The sequence below is a fragment of the Anabas testudineus genome, chromosome 24 (genome assembly GCF_900324465.2).
Source record: "Anabas testudineus chromosome 24, fAnaTes1.2, whole genome shotgun sequence".
NCBI lineage: Eukaryota > Metazoa > Chordata > Actinopteri > Anabantiformes > Anabantidae > Anabas > Anabas testudineus.
Genome location: NC_046632.1, coordinates 5,674,923 through 5,691,108, shown reverse-complemented (window position 1 = coordinate 5,691,108; position 16,186 = coordinate 5,674,923). Strand labels below are relative to the sequence as shown.

Sequence of the window (16,186 nt, the reverse complement as noted above, 5' to 3'; positions counted from 1 at the left end):
AATAACATTATACTTTTTCTGTTACAGCTCAGCTATATCAAGAATATGGAATATATTTCTTATTTACATGTAAATGTATGCATCGCTAATTAATTCTTAAGAATCTATCTTGTAGTAAATTTTAAACAGAGGGGAGAAATGTTTTTTTACAAAAAAAAAAAAAAAGTGAAAAGGTTTTGCTGTCCTTTTTCTGCTAATGTTATTGTTGTTGTTATTGTTTTTAAATCCTACTTTTCCTGTAAGGTGATGTTTACTGTAATTAAATTAAAGTTGTTAAATGCAGATTAGATACAAAGACGGCCATCAACCCTCTCCTAAATGTTAGCGCTGGACTTAGATTGTGATGTATGAACCTGTTTTCTAGATTTGACACTGTTGTTTCATTTGTACAATCCCTGTCCGGGCAAATTGGTTGAATAATGTGACATACTGTTTTGTAGAATTTGCGTTGCTACAGATATCAATTACATCTCGACCAAGACTAGTTTTAGTTTGACTGATTTGACTCAGTTTATGGTTATTTGCCATTTCTCTCATTAAAATTGACAATTACATAGTTGTAAAATAACTTGTGCCATTCTAATCAAAGGTTTTCTGCCTTTTCATACCTCTGAATATCATATGCTTCAGTCAAGTGTCAAGTGTCTGGCCAAGTCTTCCTAAAGCAGCTGTGAATGTCCTACATTTGCTTATGGGTTGGTCAGAGGGACCGAGACTCGGATCACATGGTTAAAGAAGTGACAGACATTAACAAGACATCCCACAGCGTGTTCTTTCCTTTTGGCTCCACACTCAGTCTTTCAGACCTTCAGAGTGCCTCATAAGAGCAAAGTGTTACATACTGACTTTGAGGTCTACAAGACTCTCTCTGTGTGTTTGTGTGTGAGTGTGTGTTTGTGAACCGGGGAGGGAGTCAGCAGAGGTGCTCATGTCCTCTTTGTTGACATGGAAAGATTATAGGAAAATATTGTGTCATAATTATACCTCAACACCCCCCTCATAGATCAGAGTTCACAGGGGGTCTAATAAGGGGGTACTGAGAAGCATGCGCTGCCGAGAGGACCATAAATCAACCTAGCAGGGGTAGTTTTGATGACAAAGATTTAACAGCCGTAAAGGACACCCTGTGCCTCAGATTCTTGCAACTGTCATCAAATATCCACTCGGCCATTAACAGGTCACGCAGGCGTAGCTCAGCTGAGCCTGCAACATCACCAGCACGCCCACCCTCCTCTTGTCACCAGCTGAAGCCTCCATGAACACAGGTGCACTTCCTGGAACTGCAGCAGAGGCAGAAGAGCCAGTTGAGCTCCAATACTCTCCCCTCTGTCCCCAGTCAATGTCTAAAATGAGAAACAATCCACAGACATACATTTTTATTTCTCTGAAATCAACTCAAGAGTTGACACACAACTTATATTTCATGAAGGAAGTCTTGTCTGGGAACCCTTTAGAAGAAAGACGTTTGTCTAAATCCCCATATGTATTTTAATATTCTGCCCATCAGACACAAACAGACGTCTTTTTTTTTTTTTTTTACCTCTGACGACAGCACACTTCTTTACCAGAACTAGTTTCTTGTCACCGCCCAACATGACCTCACCTGTGGACTCCCTGGTTTGTATGCGTAGTCACACACAGCAGGCCGCAACTCCCCTCTGAACGCAGTCAACCACGTGGTCAAACCACATAACTGGCCTCTATGCAAATGCTGCCTTCTGTGTTGAGTGCTCAGGGTAGCCAGTTCCCCCGAGGGAAGTAATGGGTGTAGAGGAAAGATATGGTAAATATATTCCACTTTTGCTGAGACTAGCTGTTTGAGAACGTCGCAGACCATCATACTGTACATGGGAAACCTTTTGAGGCAATGCAAATGAACAGCTATTCTTTATGCTTTTATTACTTACAGTCCCTTTTTACTTTAATCCTTGTTGTTGTTTTTTTATCCAAGTTGTTAAAAGACATCCCAGATGAATTCGCTGTTTTCTCTCAGTGGTGCACTCGAGTTGGTTCAGTAGAATTCATTTGCCAGACTGTAACTGTTTGTGTAAACACTGTGGTTGGAAAGGTCAGAAGTGCTTGTGCCTGTAATATTCAGAGCAACAAGTGGAAAATTGAAGACTTCACGTTTTAGCAATGCAAGCAGGCCATGCACTTGTGTGTATGAGCATGTGTGTGCAATTGCGTGAGCGTTATCACGACACCATACAATTATAATCTATTAGAGCCAGAACACTGAGAACACTGTTGCTCACTCCCTCACGTGCTCATTCGCGTTTTGTATCTACATTAGTATGCCTGGCCTGGCATCACTACACATCCACACATGCAAACACATGCTAGAATGAAGACTGATGTGTCTCAGCTTTGATTTGATGCCTCACAGCGTTGGGGATATTCGGTGTCATGATGAGATTCTTCGTCGGCACCGCTAAGTGTGTATTTATGTGTGGCTATATAATCAGTGTAGTCCGCTAATAATAGATATTACAAGTAAATATGATACATTAAATGCAGTGATTGGTATCACTGAGGAACTCTAATACACATTAAAGCAGTTAGAGCAATTATAGAGATTGTTTGACCAGCGTCTTTCTCTAAATCAAATATTATAGGAGCCTAAATGCCTAAGACCATTTGCACACATAGTGACAATATTGTAGATAGTTGTTTAAATTTAACTTTAATTTCTAAATGTTTACTTCTAATGCCAAAATATGATGGTTTGATTGTCTATCTACTGCTTTGGTCCAGAACTGGATTCGTGAGTTCTGTTTTGTTCTGTTCTATGACATTCATTCATTTGATTATGTCAGTAATAGGTCATCTTAAGCTATTTGTGTGTTGCTGTATGTTTTTCGTGCACGTCTTACGAATGTCTAATTGACATTCAGAGTTTCCCCTCATAGTCATGGACCACTGATAAAGACAACAAACTCTCACACAAACTCACACAGCTACATACTCCACCTTCTGCTGCCTCCCCCTCCGCTTCGCCCTCTCCTGTCCTCCTTCAGGCACAAATAGTGTGACAGATCTGTCACTTTGGCACCTGGACATACACAAGTGTCAAAGTCCCCACCTCAGCCTAGAATCACTAGACTGACACCATGTAGACATAAGCGTGAATGTAAGATGAGAATTGCATTTTTCTTTTTCAAATCAACGTTTAACAAAGCAAAGTTTTTAAAAGAAGTGAGAGAGGGAGGGAAAAATGAGCTTCATGCAGTGCATGTTTCTATCTGCATTAGCAGTGTGTGGGTTTCTGTGCGTGTTTGTGTGTGTGTGTTACAGATGCACCAAGCAGGGGTCCCGTCCCCTGTCACTCAGGAACAACAAGCCAATCATTCCTGAGTTCTAAAATAAGCTCTCCTCCCCCGTTGCATCCTTTTCCCCCTCACATGTGCTCCTCTCGTCAGCACCTCTCACCTTCAGAGTGACAGGAGACAACTGAGGTGGGACCGAGGAGCAGAGGAGGAAATGGGTGTCAGAAAATTTTGAGATGAATACTTAGGGAAGGTGAAAATTCCTTTTGATTGGATTTTTAAGAACAGATGTGACTCGTCAATGCCAAGCAATTTCAACTTGAATCTCCAAAACATATAGGATTCATACTTTTATCATTGGACCATGCTAAGGTGTCTGTGTTTTGCTCTGAGCTCCTTTTAAATAATTAATTAATTCATCTGCACCATTTGTGCAGACAGAAAAAATCTTATGCACTTTCCTAACTGAATCTCTCCTTAAAGTTATTTTTTACTAATGTTTTTCCAGATTTACTACCAACAAAGCTCCTAAGCTAATTTATTAACTGTGCTTTTATTTATTTCAAATTTGTTTTTTTCTGTTCAGTGGTTGGTTAGTGGGCTTGATCAGACATTAAAAGAGCTTAAAATGACAAAGCCTCAATGACAGCAAACAGTTTTCTGTAAAATCTTGATGTAGAACAGTTGAATTACTTTGGAGAAGTAAGTGTCAAATCTCAGGGATCTACATGAGTTTAGAGACTAAGGTCACACACTCTCTGACAACACCTGTTGCCACACACACACACACACACACACACACACACACACACACACACACACACACACGTGTTCACACTCACTAACATATCTGCACCTTCACACCCACATCCAAATTAACTATGTACCCTGTCTTGTGTGACTGGTCAGTTCAACAGACTTAGTTTGCATGGAAATGACACAGTAAAAGTAAAGTATTTGTGTGTGTGTGTGTGTGTGTGTGTGTGTGTGTGTGTGTGTGTACTGCATAAGACCTCCTCCCAGTCACCTGAAGTATTTTTCATTTCAAGGATTTAGAACAACTCATTATTTGGGGGCTTTCCCACACACACAACATTCACGGTAACACACACACACACACACACACACACACACACACACACACACACACACACACACACACATATATACATATACATATATACACAAGAACATAAACACAAGCATTGTTCAGTTGGTTTGTTTTCACAGGGAGATACTGTATTGTGATTACTTTAGTAAAAATGTGCCAAGAAAACTCTCTCACATAACACATTGCGTCGCTAAACCATCTGAATTCAGTTAATTTAATAAGATAGTGATTACATATAAACATTGTGACATGAATAGATATATATTTTATTTGGCTCAAAAGGGGTCAAAGAACAAGTTAATGTCTTTGGCCAAGAGGCGTGCTGATATAATGAGTGTTTGCAAAGAAGATTTTTTTTTTGTCAAGTTCACCGTTGGCTGTTGTGTACCTGACCCAGTCCAAAGAGCAGAAGCAGGCGCATTATGATTTTTAAGTGCGAAGGGTCAGACGGCCCTTTATGTACATATTCCTCTTCCTGCTTTTTCTTCCGCTATACACAGAATCAGCATGTGCAGTTATGTATGCGTCATAAAAGCAAAAAAAAAAAAAAACGACTTCAGCCTGACGTCCAAACAGCTGCATCATGTAAATGTCCATCAAACCTGACACAGAACACGTAGATCAGTTGATCATCCAGCACTCTGCCACTACTGTGACCTCATCAGTCCATAACTGACACTGGAATAACGCCCAGGTTTCTGACGGACATGATGTCATCGTGTTAATATGTGACAGGCTCCTGGTGTTGCGTGTAAATGTTTTAAGTCTGAGTGGTGAAAAGACCCTGCCTGTAGTGCACAGGACCAGCTACATATTTGTTAATCCAACGACTTGATTGAGAACAGCACCAGATACCGAGAAAGAATTTAACTGATGAAAGAACGGCAGTTCATATATCCCTCAAAAAGAAAAAAGCTCAAAAGTGGTGTTCAGTGACTCCCGCCAAAGTAAGATCATAGAGACAATGTAGAATGCTGTGTGAGTATAATAGTTACTGGTTCGAGGCCTCCTGCCAGGGGTTGAAGTGCTTGCTTTGAGTGCTCGGGCCAGCCCAGTTTCTGCCCAATCCATTTTCATTTGCTATTCACTGGGTTACATCACATGGACTCCTTATCAAGCCACAGGACATTTCTCCCTCTGGCGACCACTGCAGCTACACATGCTTGAAGGACGCCCTGACAGGCTCTTTATGTTCACAGTAGCAGTGGCTTGATCTCTCACTCTTCTCTGTTTTTCCACAGATCCACACATTAATTAATAGAGCGGTCTGAAACCAAAACAACTTCCGCCCATTCCAGGGTGTCATTTGGTTTTTTTGTGACAACCCTATATGTCCAGAGACAAATTCAGCCCATGTGGGCAGTGACCTGTGAGGACCCACCTCCTGGCTGGGTACCCGCCAGTCCTAAAGTCCGAGAGTCAAACAAGAAGCCCTGCTGTCCTCCGCTGAGCACACCCAGACTGTCCGTTAGAGTCCCACTAGGAGACGAGCCAAGGAAGGAACTCTGATGATTGGCAGTGGCAGCAGCGGCCATTTTATCAGGGCTGGCAGCGAGGCGTGGTGAGGGGGGGAATGTGTAACCATACAGGCTGTAGGGTGGCGTGTGGAGGCGAAGACCAGCATAACCCTGTGGGGTGGGGTTGGATAGATAGCCAAGCTGAGACGCAGGGAGAGGCAGGGAACAGAATCCTTCACCTTCATACGCTGATGGTCCTCTGGGAGGGGGGAACGGCTCTGGGGGGTTGCTGTAACGGTGGAGTGAATGTGTAGGTCGGCTGCAGGTGTAATCAGGTGGGCTGAGAGGGCAAACTTGGAAAGGCGAGGAGCACGGGGACGTGGACAGCAGGTGAGGTGACGCTCCGACTGCTCCATGTGCTCCTGGGACTCCTACAGAAACAGAGCCCGGCTCAGTTTTTATGGCCACAGCGATTCCTGGTGTGATGTTATGTTATATTGAATGAATTCTACACAGAGTTTTAATTTTTTAAATCATTAGCGTACTCCTGTCAGTTCACTTTACCTTGCTTGGCCATGCCAGGGATGTCTTCAAATGTGAGTGTTCGCAGGGACGGACGCCAGAATGCATACGACTCAACCAAGGCCTCCAGACCCATCCTGTCAAACGCACACAGACGTAGTTGTAACACACCAACATCAGCATTACAGAGAATTCATCACAAAATCATTTGGAGCTGAACTTCCTTGTACCACAAGTCACTAATGCAGCTGCAGCTACGCTCACTTAATGTGCCTCACTGGGTCGTACATTATGCCAACCACCTGGCGGCCATCTTAGTCGCCCGTGGGGCCTCACTCGCCATCTCCATGGAGACCACAGGTAATGAGGGGCATTAACGCCACGTTGTGATTGGCTGCTGCCGGCCGGGTGCACAGAGGTAATTGCTTTCACACGGCTTTTACGGGCGAATCAGGACGAAGGAGCAGGAAGCCGCAGCAAGGATTTATGAGGTGGGACTCCCCTTCCCCCCAAAATCCGCCTCTTCCTCCCTCTCTAGGTGGGGCAGAGGGTTGCTGTGGCGGGGCAAGACGAGTGCTCTGTTACCCCTCGTTAGCGTGAGGATAAAAGTCCTCCCCCCTGCAGGGTTGTAGCCACGGTGATAATTTAGACAAGCTGCCTGGAGGGGTTCTGTGTGCTCCAAAGCAGCCTATCAGAGCAGAAGTTTATTTAGCAAACTGCTTAACTCTTCCTGTTAGATTTAAGGGGAGGTTTTTTTTCAGCCTTCCAGAGTTTAAGTTTTATAGGGTCAACCATCAGGGTCCTTTCGTTATCCAGTTTGCTGTTCTCTACCTTACTCCATCTCAAATTTTCTGTCTCACACGTTCCTTCGCCTCCTGTTACTCCTGCTCTCTCCCTTCCCCTTCCCCTCCCCTGTAATGATTTCTGTGAGGCCTCATGGGAGTGGCTGTTCGGAGACTGTTGGAGTTTTACTGCTATGTTGTTTTAATGCTGTGTTTATATATGTTTAGAAATGTGTTTATACAGATTTTCTTCAGGACACTCTTGACTTTTATTATTTTGCTGTTGATGTTTATGTTCCCGAGCCTGGCTGGAATCTGACGCTCCATTTAGGTTTGCAGCCGAGGTTGGATTTTTTCCTCTTAAGGCATGTGCCTGTAACTTTGCGACTGTAGGATTTAAATGTGCCTTTAAAGTTAGCACATTTAAATGAAAATGCATCAGCGATTAATATGCTGAGACCGTAATAATAAGTGCCACGTCTGTTCAGTTTAGCCAATTTATTTTCTGCCATTCAGGACGGATTAAATGGGAAACTGTTGCACATTTTCCATTAGAAAAAAATACGTAGCTTTTCTCACCATAAAATCAAACTAAAATAGCTGTGACAAAAACCACAACCAAGCCAGGATATAATGCACTCATGCATCCCACACGGATCCTAATGCACTAGATAATGTGAAAATCTGTGCGGTTGAAATGAACTCACCGGTTTCTGCCAGAGTCTCTGAAGCCTTTGGCAAATGGGTTTCTGTCAATTTTCAGCCTTGTAATCTGAAAGGCAAAATAAGACATTTTTAAATTATTTAAAAAAATGTAAAAGTCCACAACAACATATATCAACAAATGGAAAAACGTTTGTTTTTTTTATTTGTAATCTTAACAATTGGCTCTATAAATACATATATTCATGTGAGGGGTTGGTGTGTATTCTGAATATTTATAGAAATGAATGCATGTATTTTTTGTTTTTTCTTGCACATAAATATGTATTTCTGTGCGTATGCATGTTAATGTCTGAGGCTGCCGTGGGTCTGTCCAGGCTGTAGGTGACTTTTTTAAGTCCAGCTCTGTGACCCACGTCCAACAAGACTTTTATAGGTATCTCCATCATGTTCTGACTACGGCCAGTTAACCCCAGCGAACATACCTAATTAAAAGCTCACATTCACTGGTACAGTGCAAAACTCCAGAAAACCAGCAGCTTTCCAGTGCTGAAGCTAACTTTAAAATCCACTGTTTCCAGATCCAGAAAAAATCAAGGTCTCCCGACAGCTGAACAACCAGCACGATGAGCCTTCCCTCTGTAGAACTAGTTAATCACGCTCTAGGAAAACCACAGGGTCTTTCTCACTCTCTCCCTCTCACTCTGTTTTGTAGCACACACACGTATATACACACTGAAAGAGGAATGTTTCTTTCAGAAATATTTAAAGTTTCCTTTACTTATTTGGTTGCTAAATTGGAGCACAAACAGCACAAAACTGCTAAACTATAATATACGTATAACACTCACTGGAAATATGAGCTTCTTTGCCTCAGTGTGTTTGATGTGACATGTGACTGTGTGGAGGTCAGCTGTGCTACCTGTTGGTTCTGGTATGCTGTGACGGTGGTGAACACAGTTTCGGGGAAGGAGAAGGTGTGGGTGCCCTCTCCAGCAGGGATGGCCCTCACTGGGGATAACTCCTCTCCACACTCCTTACGGATCACGTGGACCCGTGGCTGGTATTTGTGCATGGAGTGCAGAATGATCTGAGCATGGAGGGAATAATCTTTAAATATTAATATCAACAATATTATAATATGTGTGATAAAAAAACATATAAGCAATTGATTTGTAATAGTTAAAAAAAAATGCCACAGATAAAAAGCATTCACTGTGTTATAAAAACTTAAATTGAATATTTCAAGAGAGGCTCTGAAATTATCACTGAGGAAATATGATTTATATTGAATCAGAGATAAAATAATGGCCACACTGGGTTAGCATGAGCTTTAAGATAAAAGTAATATTGTAGTCCTTCTTGTGGTACTTACATGTCCCTGGTCATCCAGCTCGTTGTTGGTCAGTTTGAGTTTGTCGAAGCTGACCACCTGACGCATCCATGTCTCTCCTGAGGCCGGAGAGTCCGGGTGGATGTAGACTCTGGGCGGCACAGGGGAGTCCGCATTCCCCGCTACCATCCACTTGGAGCTGTGGTACACGTACCTTCACACACACACACACACACACACACACACACACACGCGCGCACACACACAGAATACTTTTAACAATTAGATTTAGCCTTTTATATCTAAATATCAATTTCCATATTCAAAACCATTATAATAAAAAACGATAATCACAAGGAACTGACAAGGTGACCTTTGGAAAAAAAAAAAAAAAAAAGCTGGAGATAGAGTCAGCGTTGAGTATCAGTCTATTAATCTGCCATCACTCATGTGAGTGCAGGTTTGAGCTGATGTGAAGTATAATGTGGGTAATAAAGCTTACCGCATGATCACAGACCGCAGAAACATATTATCTGTTTCTGTGCCACATTTTAATTCAATATGTTAACTCGTTACACGCTTTGCTTTGCGCTGGGCTGCTCCTTAAAGCTATTTCACCGTTCTCAGGCCTCAGGACGTACAGACCCGTGCATATTGTAGGTTCACTGTTTAATGGTCTTAATTCGTTTCTCAAGTGGCGCACGGCGAGTTCATCACCTGCTGTTACGCGTTTGGTTGGAAGGAGAACCTGCAGAGAGGGCTTCTTCTTCTTCCTCCACCACTGTCCGCAGCTCTGATCTGCGTGTGTTACAGCGGGCACAGACGTTTCAGTGACACGGTAACATATGCGATGTCTTCTAACGTGTCCGCCGAGATGTCACCCATCACTCCAGTGCGCCGCTAAAAATGCGTTCACGCACAAACGGGTTTTGAAATGATAGAGCTGCAGTGCATGGCGTGGAAAAACTGCTGTTTTCGTCTGCGTCCTAACGACGTTTGTTGGTTTGACCTTCTGGGCTGGGAGAGGTTAGGCATCCAAAGGGCCTTTTCCAAAAAGGGGGGACGACAAAACCGCCGTGACAAAAGCCCGGTGCCAAGAGCCATTTGCGGAGCGAGGCCTGGGGCTGCACAATTGAAAAATCTCGGTTTGTCTCAGAGACGGTGCAGACATGAGCAGTCTAAATAAAGACGACATGCCAACGAAAATGACTGTAATATTGTGTAGGACATGCATGTTGGGTTAAAGGCCACCTCCCTGCAGCTCCTCGGGCTCCAGTGGCCCTCTGATATCCCTGCGTCGACTTTTCAATTTGACTTTACATTTGTAAAATGAAAAAACAAATAAAAAATCTGGAGCTTTCTGTACTTTGGGTCGTGTGTCTTACCTATATCGTTTGTTGTCCACGGGGATTATATCCATAGCAATGTAATACTGCTGATGTGGGTCCAAGCCCGTAATCTTCACACGCATAGCGGGAAACATCCGCCTGTCAGGAAACCAAATAAACCAAATCAATCATCTGCACCGGAGATTTCACATAAAGTCATTTTTACCCAACACCGTAGGAATAATTATAATAATAACAATAATGATAATGAGGTGAATGTGTTAAATAGATGTGTTTTGTTTTTATTATTATCATACACACGGTATTAAAGAAGAGCACATTTGTTTCAGTTTGTTTTTCTAACTCTGTTTTACCTTCCAGCCTTGGTGATTATCATTTCCGTGCCAATCTCGTGGAACCGTTTCCACAGGTCTGATCCCTGCAGGTCCACTCGGGTCTCCTCCCCGGTGCCGGTGACCGGCGTCGCGCACGGAGCTGCGGGCTGCGGGCTCTCCAGCAGCGCGTCCTCGCTCTCCGCTGAACCGGAAAGAGGCGAGATTGACACGTTTGAATAGCAGCACAGCCATCACCCAAAAACAAGCAGAGCTCACTGAACAATGTGTTAAACTTCTGGACACTGTATCCTGAGCTCACGGTGACGTTTGATTTTAGAAGCACACAGACATGATTTACTGAACTAACGCTTTGCTGCAGAAACCTGGTTTGAAATACAATAAAAACAAATGTGTGACTGGGACTTGGTTGTTGCAGCCGTCCTCCACCTCACAGAGACTGTTTACAGCAGTGCACAGACGACAAGCTATCACTTGTTGTTCCAAGGAGATAAAATGATTTTAAGTAGCTCTGAGTGTGGGAACTGATTTAAATTCACGTGTGAAGATCGACACACTGAAGGCTCGGGACCTGTGGTGGAGGTATAGTAACTCTAACTCTCTAAAGCTGAACTGAACTACACACCAGAGCAGACACGTTATGGTACAGAAATTACTCATTTCACTATACACTCAACACAAAGTCGTGTCCCAACACTACTCTCATGACGGAGGGTTTGTGAGACCTGTTTTCATTTGGTTTTTGTGTTGTTGTTGTTGTTGTTGTGTTGCACTATTCAACACAGGCCTCCCCAAGTGCTGCACATGTATGGACCTCACAGGCCAAACTAACACAAAGACGCATCCTCAGCCAAACGCGTTTAAACTGGCAGCAGATTGAAATCCTGCCTTGTCAGGGCCAGTGTGTTTCTGCTTTCTCTGGCTCTTCTCCTGCCTTTATACGCTGCTAATTGGCGTGTTTATGATTGCAACACAACTCATAAAGCGTCTCACATCAGTCACACTCAGGCCGGCTCTACTGTGCGGCTCCCACCAGAACTCATCGTCGTTTTACTTTATAACCTGCGTCAATTCGGTAGAAATGAATACATAAATAATACAATTAAATAAAACACGGAATTTTCCACGACAGTAAACAGAAGAGACTCAGAAGAACTGTGCTGCTTCATATTTAGTATTTATTTCCTTTCCTATAAATACAGTGATGTGCGCGGCCTATGAATGAAAGAGGGAATCATTTGCAGCACACTAGTAAAAATAAAACAAATTCAACCAGCGATGAGAAGTTAAATCTAATCTAAATCTAATGGGCATGAATCACCTTTATTACTGAGTACTACTAATTTAGCAATCCCAACACTTTGAATATTCAGTGCAGTCATTATTATTATTATTATTATTATTATTATTATTATTATTATTATTATTATTACATTTCGTTGTTGATGTTTACTTACGGGACCCGTCACTGGCGCACTCAGCCTCGCTGCCCCGGTCGCTGGTGCACGTCCTGTCGGCCCGCGGGCCGGGGCTCGCAGTTAGATCAGAGACATCAGTTCCGTCCTCGAACCCGGAGGACGCGGCGTCTTCTCCGGTCGTCCGGCGCCGTTTTTCCGCCCCAATCAGCGCCTCTACCGAGAACGCATGAGCCTTGACGCTGAGCGCGCACGGAGATCGCCGCTTTTCTGCCATTTCTCTCTGTCTCAGGACAGAAGAGCGAGAGCGAGCAAAGTTCACCACACAGACGCCGTGAAAGTAAAAGAATCCAGAGTCCCGGTTGCGCTGTGCTGTGCGCGTCCGTCCTCCAGTCGGGCAGTACGGGAAGCGGAGCGGGCCGAGAGGAACTGGGATCCTGTCTCCGTTAGTTATCCGTCAGAGGCGTGTGGACTTTTGCAGAGTGTCAACAACCGGGGCTTAGATGAGATCCGGAGAAGGGGACCTGTCAGTCACAGCGCGGAGCAACCAATCACATGATTCGCAGCCCCCCGGAACTTTTCCCTGATCCCGCCCGCTGCGGGGGCAGCTCGTGCCGCCTTATGAGGTAAACGTAGGCTCGAGCTGGTGAATGAATCACGACGAGCGCGAGGAGCGTCTCTCTGGGGGCACTGCGCGCATTTTCACACACCGGCCCGACATGCTTTGCGCATCACAGCATCAGTGCGTCCGGCACCGCGGCCACTTGCAGCCCCCGTCCTGGAAGACGTCGTTTTTTAACAGCATGTGTGTTTTTCACATGAGAATTATTTCTCCAAAGTGCGTTCATCAATAAAACTGGGGCGTCCAAAATATATTGGGCTGCTGGTCTACACATGCTTACTGGGCCACATCAGGACCATACTCCTGTGTTTTTATTATAATTTTATTTGTCCACTCAGAAGACACCTGAACTCGTGTCATCTCTCATATCTGTTTCATCAAAGCCACTGATAAAATCAGTCGAAACGTTGCCACATAAGAAAAACGTTGCTTCACCACATCATAACAAACTGTCCTCTATAAACTCCATCAGTGTGTGTGGTGACAATAGCGGTGACTTTAATGCACAAATTAATTGCAGTCCACTCTAGTATCCACTGAAATAACCGCCCTTCATCGTGACCACTCGCAGGCGAAACGCAGCAACGAATACAGCAACATGTCGACGGTTTATCTTTAAAGACGTCACTTTAATGATAACACGTCATCAACGTGGCTGCCGTGCGTTATTCTGCTGAAGTGGGCCTAATTGAATACAGCCTGACCAACCATAGTCCTCTGTGTAGGAAACTTGAGCCAATAAATACAGTAACTGGACAACAGGTCGTGCTGATGATTAAGACGTGACAACTACAGGATCACAAGCGACTTAACGCACAAACTGCTGAAGTGAAGCGAGATACGCGTTGAATGGATACAGCCGCTTTCAAGGCCGCGTAAATGATGGTGTGGTCAACGAGGGGGGAGAACCTGGCTATAAATAAACAAGACAGCGAGGCAGAGCGCGTTTACGGGGCTCTCAGACTCGTGTGGCTGATTTCCCGATGGCGCACATCTCGGTGGATGAGCGCCAAACAGTTTGACGCACAACATTTGCGCCAACCGATTAATTAAGCTGCTCATTTGTTACTTAGCAACCCTCCGTTTTAGTTTTTTTTTCATTTATTCAAGTCTTGTTGAAATTATTGCATACAATTTTTTTTTAATTCCACATGATCATTTAATTTATTGTTTTAAGTTTACTGAGCTAAACCCGGTGTTACACACAGCTCAAGTCTTCTCGTGCTTTACCGAATAAATAAACATGTTGCCATAAATTCAGCGTAAATGATTGAACGTCGAGAGGAAGGAAAAAGGTGGGTTTCACTTTCCGAGGGAGTCCCAAACTGTTGGCTGCGCTCTCTTTCAGATAGTTTCTATTCACCATGAGTCTTACCCCCAAAGGAATTAAACCAGTGGAGGAGGACGAAAATCCAAATAATGAAAAGACAGAGTTAGGCTGGCCTCATTATTATGGTTATTTAATTTCTAGTTTTGTTTTACCATCAACTTCTGCATAAACCAAAAACTCAAATATCTGAATTTAATATCGTTGATTTTCAAAATAGGCAATTAATGTATCGAATGAAGCTAAATGTTCTATGTAATATTTAATATAATATATATGATTAATAGTAATGATGTTAATATTAATATTAAAATATTTATACTAATTAATTTGGTTATAAATTTGGTATAAAATTATTATACCAGTTTTCACTGCAAACTTAATTAGCTGTAATTTGTAATAATTTGAACTTCTTATTTTCGTTCTGCAGCTTTACAGATACATGCAGGTTTATAAAAATGTTTTTTTTTTTTTTTTGTGAAATAATTCTTTTCGATTTTAATTCTGTATCTTTTCGTTAACAGGTGCACTTGTCCGAGCATCTTAACGACCACTATGCCATCTGCCGTTGGTGAACTATTATTTACTCTGTCAAAATGTTACAACAGCCACTTTACGCGTTTATTCTTAGAATGAAAAATAAAAATAAAAGCGTTTGACAGCGCAGCATTATTCTTCGGGAGACTTTAGGCCCATTTATAAAGAAAATAAAGTGTCAGACTCCAGATGTCATATTCGAGGCCCTGGAAACAAATGATCTCCTATATGCTTGTGGTTAGGATGACCTTAAAGCGCGTTGACGCAATAGGATAATAATGGGATTCTACATTTGGAGTGATTTTCCTTTCTCTGTGACAGTGGGTCGCAGTCCTCCTCTGTACAAACAGTGGGGAGCTCTCTGTCGCAGAACTTTCTGTGCTGTCCGACATGTGTGAATCCACAGTGGCAGCTGTGTAGACTGCTGTTGAGTAGGATGCATCTTTATTTCTTACACTTTGCGATTTAAATCCTTCAGGCTGAGTGAGGTTGACCGTCCTGCACCCCGCATCTGAGCTGGCATGGAGAAACTAATTAAACTACTTTGAACACGGGATTTAACTTACGCATTAACCTGCTGCACGGATCCGTGTGTGGTTCATTTAAGACCAAGAGGCACTTTGGTTAAACAGTGGTGGTGTAAATCACAGCCAGCACATGCTCGGCCTGCTGCTCTGATTTATTTGGACGTGGTCTTCAGCCAGCGACGCGTGCTGGATTGAACACTAACAATTGGCAATTAACGAAATTGAAATGAAAAACAACTCCAATATTATATAGAATAATTTTTATTTCTATTTTGCTTGAGCTATGACGACACTATTTTAAGTGGCGATCACTCCCTAACGTGCAGGTGCGCGTTTATAATGATTTTTTTTTTTACTCTTTAGGATATTATCCATCCAATCAGAGGGCAGCTCAGTTAAAACAGTTCAAATACACGTCGTCACTCTGGAGGCATAACCCACTGCGCGCTGAGTAGTCTGTGTATTAAAAACCTTTGACATAATTACCTGTGAGCTTAGAAGGGACGCGGTGCGGAGTGGAGGCGGAGGAGCAGGGGAGTCTGGGTAATACATTGTTAACAGTTATTTAGCGCGTGCTAATGGGCATGTGGATCACTGCCAGTCGTTTTATGGCGGAAGTGGCATGAGCAACAGGGAAGGTGTGTGTGTGTGTGTGTGTGAGAGAGAGAGACCTGCATGCAGTACCATGGTTATATAGTGTGTTGCAAAGCTTTCCACTGCCCTGCTGTAAGGTGACGTTTTGATCTTTGAGGACAGAGTGTCCTATTAGTCCGCCACAGCTGACCTGTGTGCGCAGTGTCAAACAGCAGACGCACGCACCCAGCTTCAGCCATCTCCCACCTTCCGGGTTCAGGGGTCCCCTGTCAACCCTGTGGTCCATCCTGGGAGGCTGTGTCCCATACAAGAACTGCCAGATCCCCTGAATGGCTCCACGGGGAAAGTC

General features: G+C 43.4%; 1 protein-coding gene across 1 annotated transcript; it reads right to left on the bottom strand.

Annotated features, from left to right (window-relative positions):
- Window positions 1-4,488: 4,488 nt before the first annotated feature.
- On the bottom strand, window positions 4,489-12,697 carry tbx18 (T-box transcription factor 18). The gene is made up of 8 exons (XM_026340726.1): window positions 12,273-12,697; window positions 10,837-10,999; window positions 10,520-10,621; window positions 9,177-9,348; window positions 8,724-8,891; window positions 7,846-7,910; window positions 6,399-6,493; window positions 4,489-6,265 (listed from the first exon to the last, which is right to left on the bottom strand). Exons 1-8 carry the CDS (start codon window positions 12,505-12,507, stop codon window positions 5,724-5,726), a joined length of 1,542 nt encoding a protein of 513 aa, XP_026196511.1. The 5' UTR covers window positions 12,508-12,697; the 3' UTR covers window positions 4,489-5,723.
- Window positions 12,698-16,186: the final 3,489 nt, after the last annotated feature.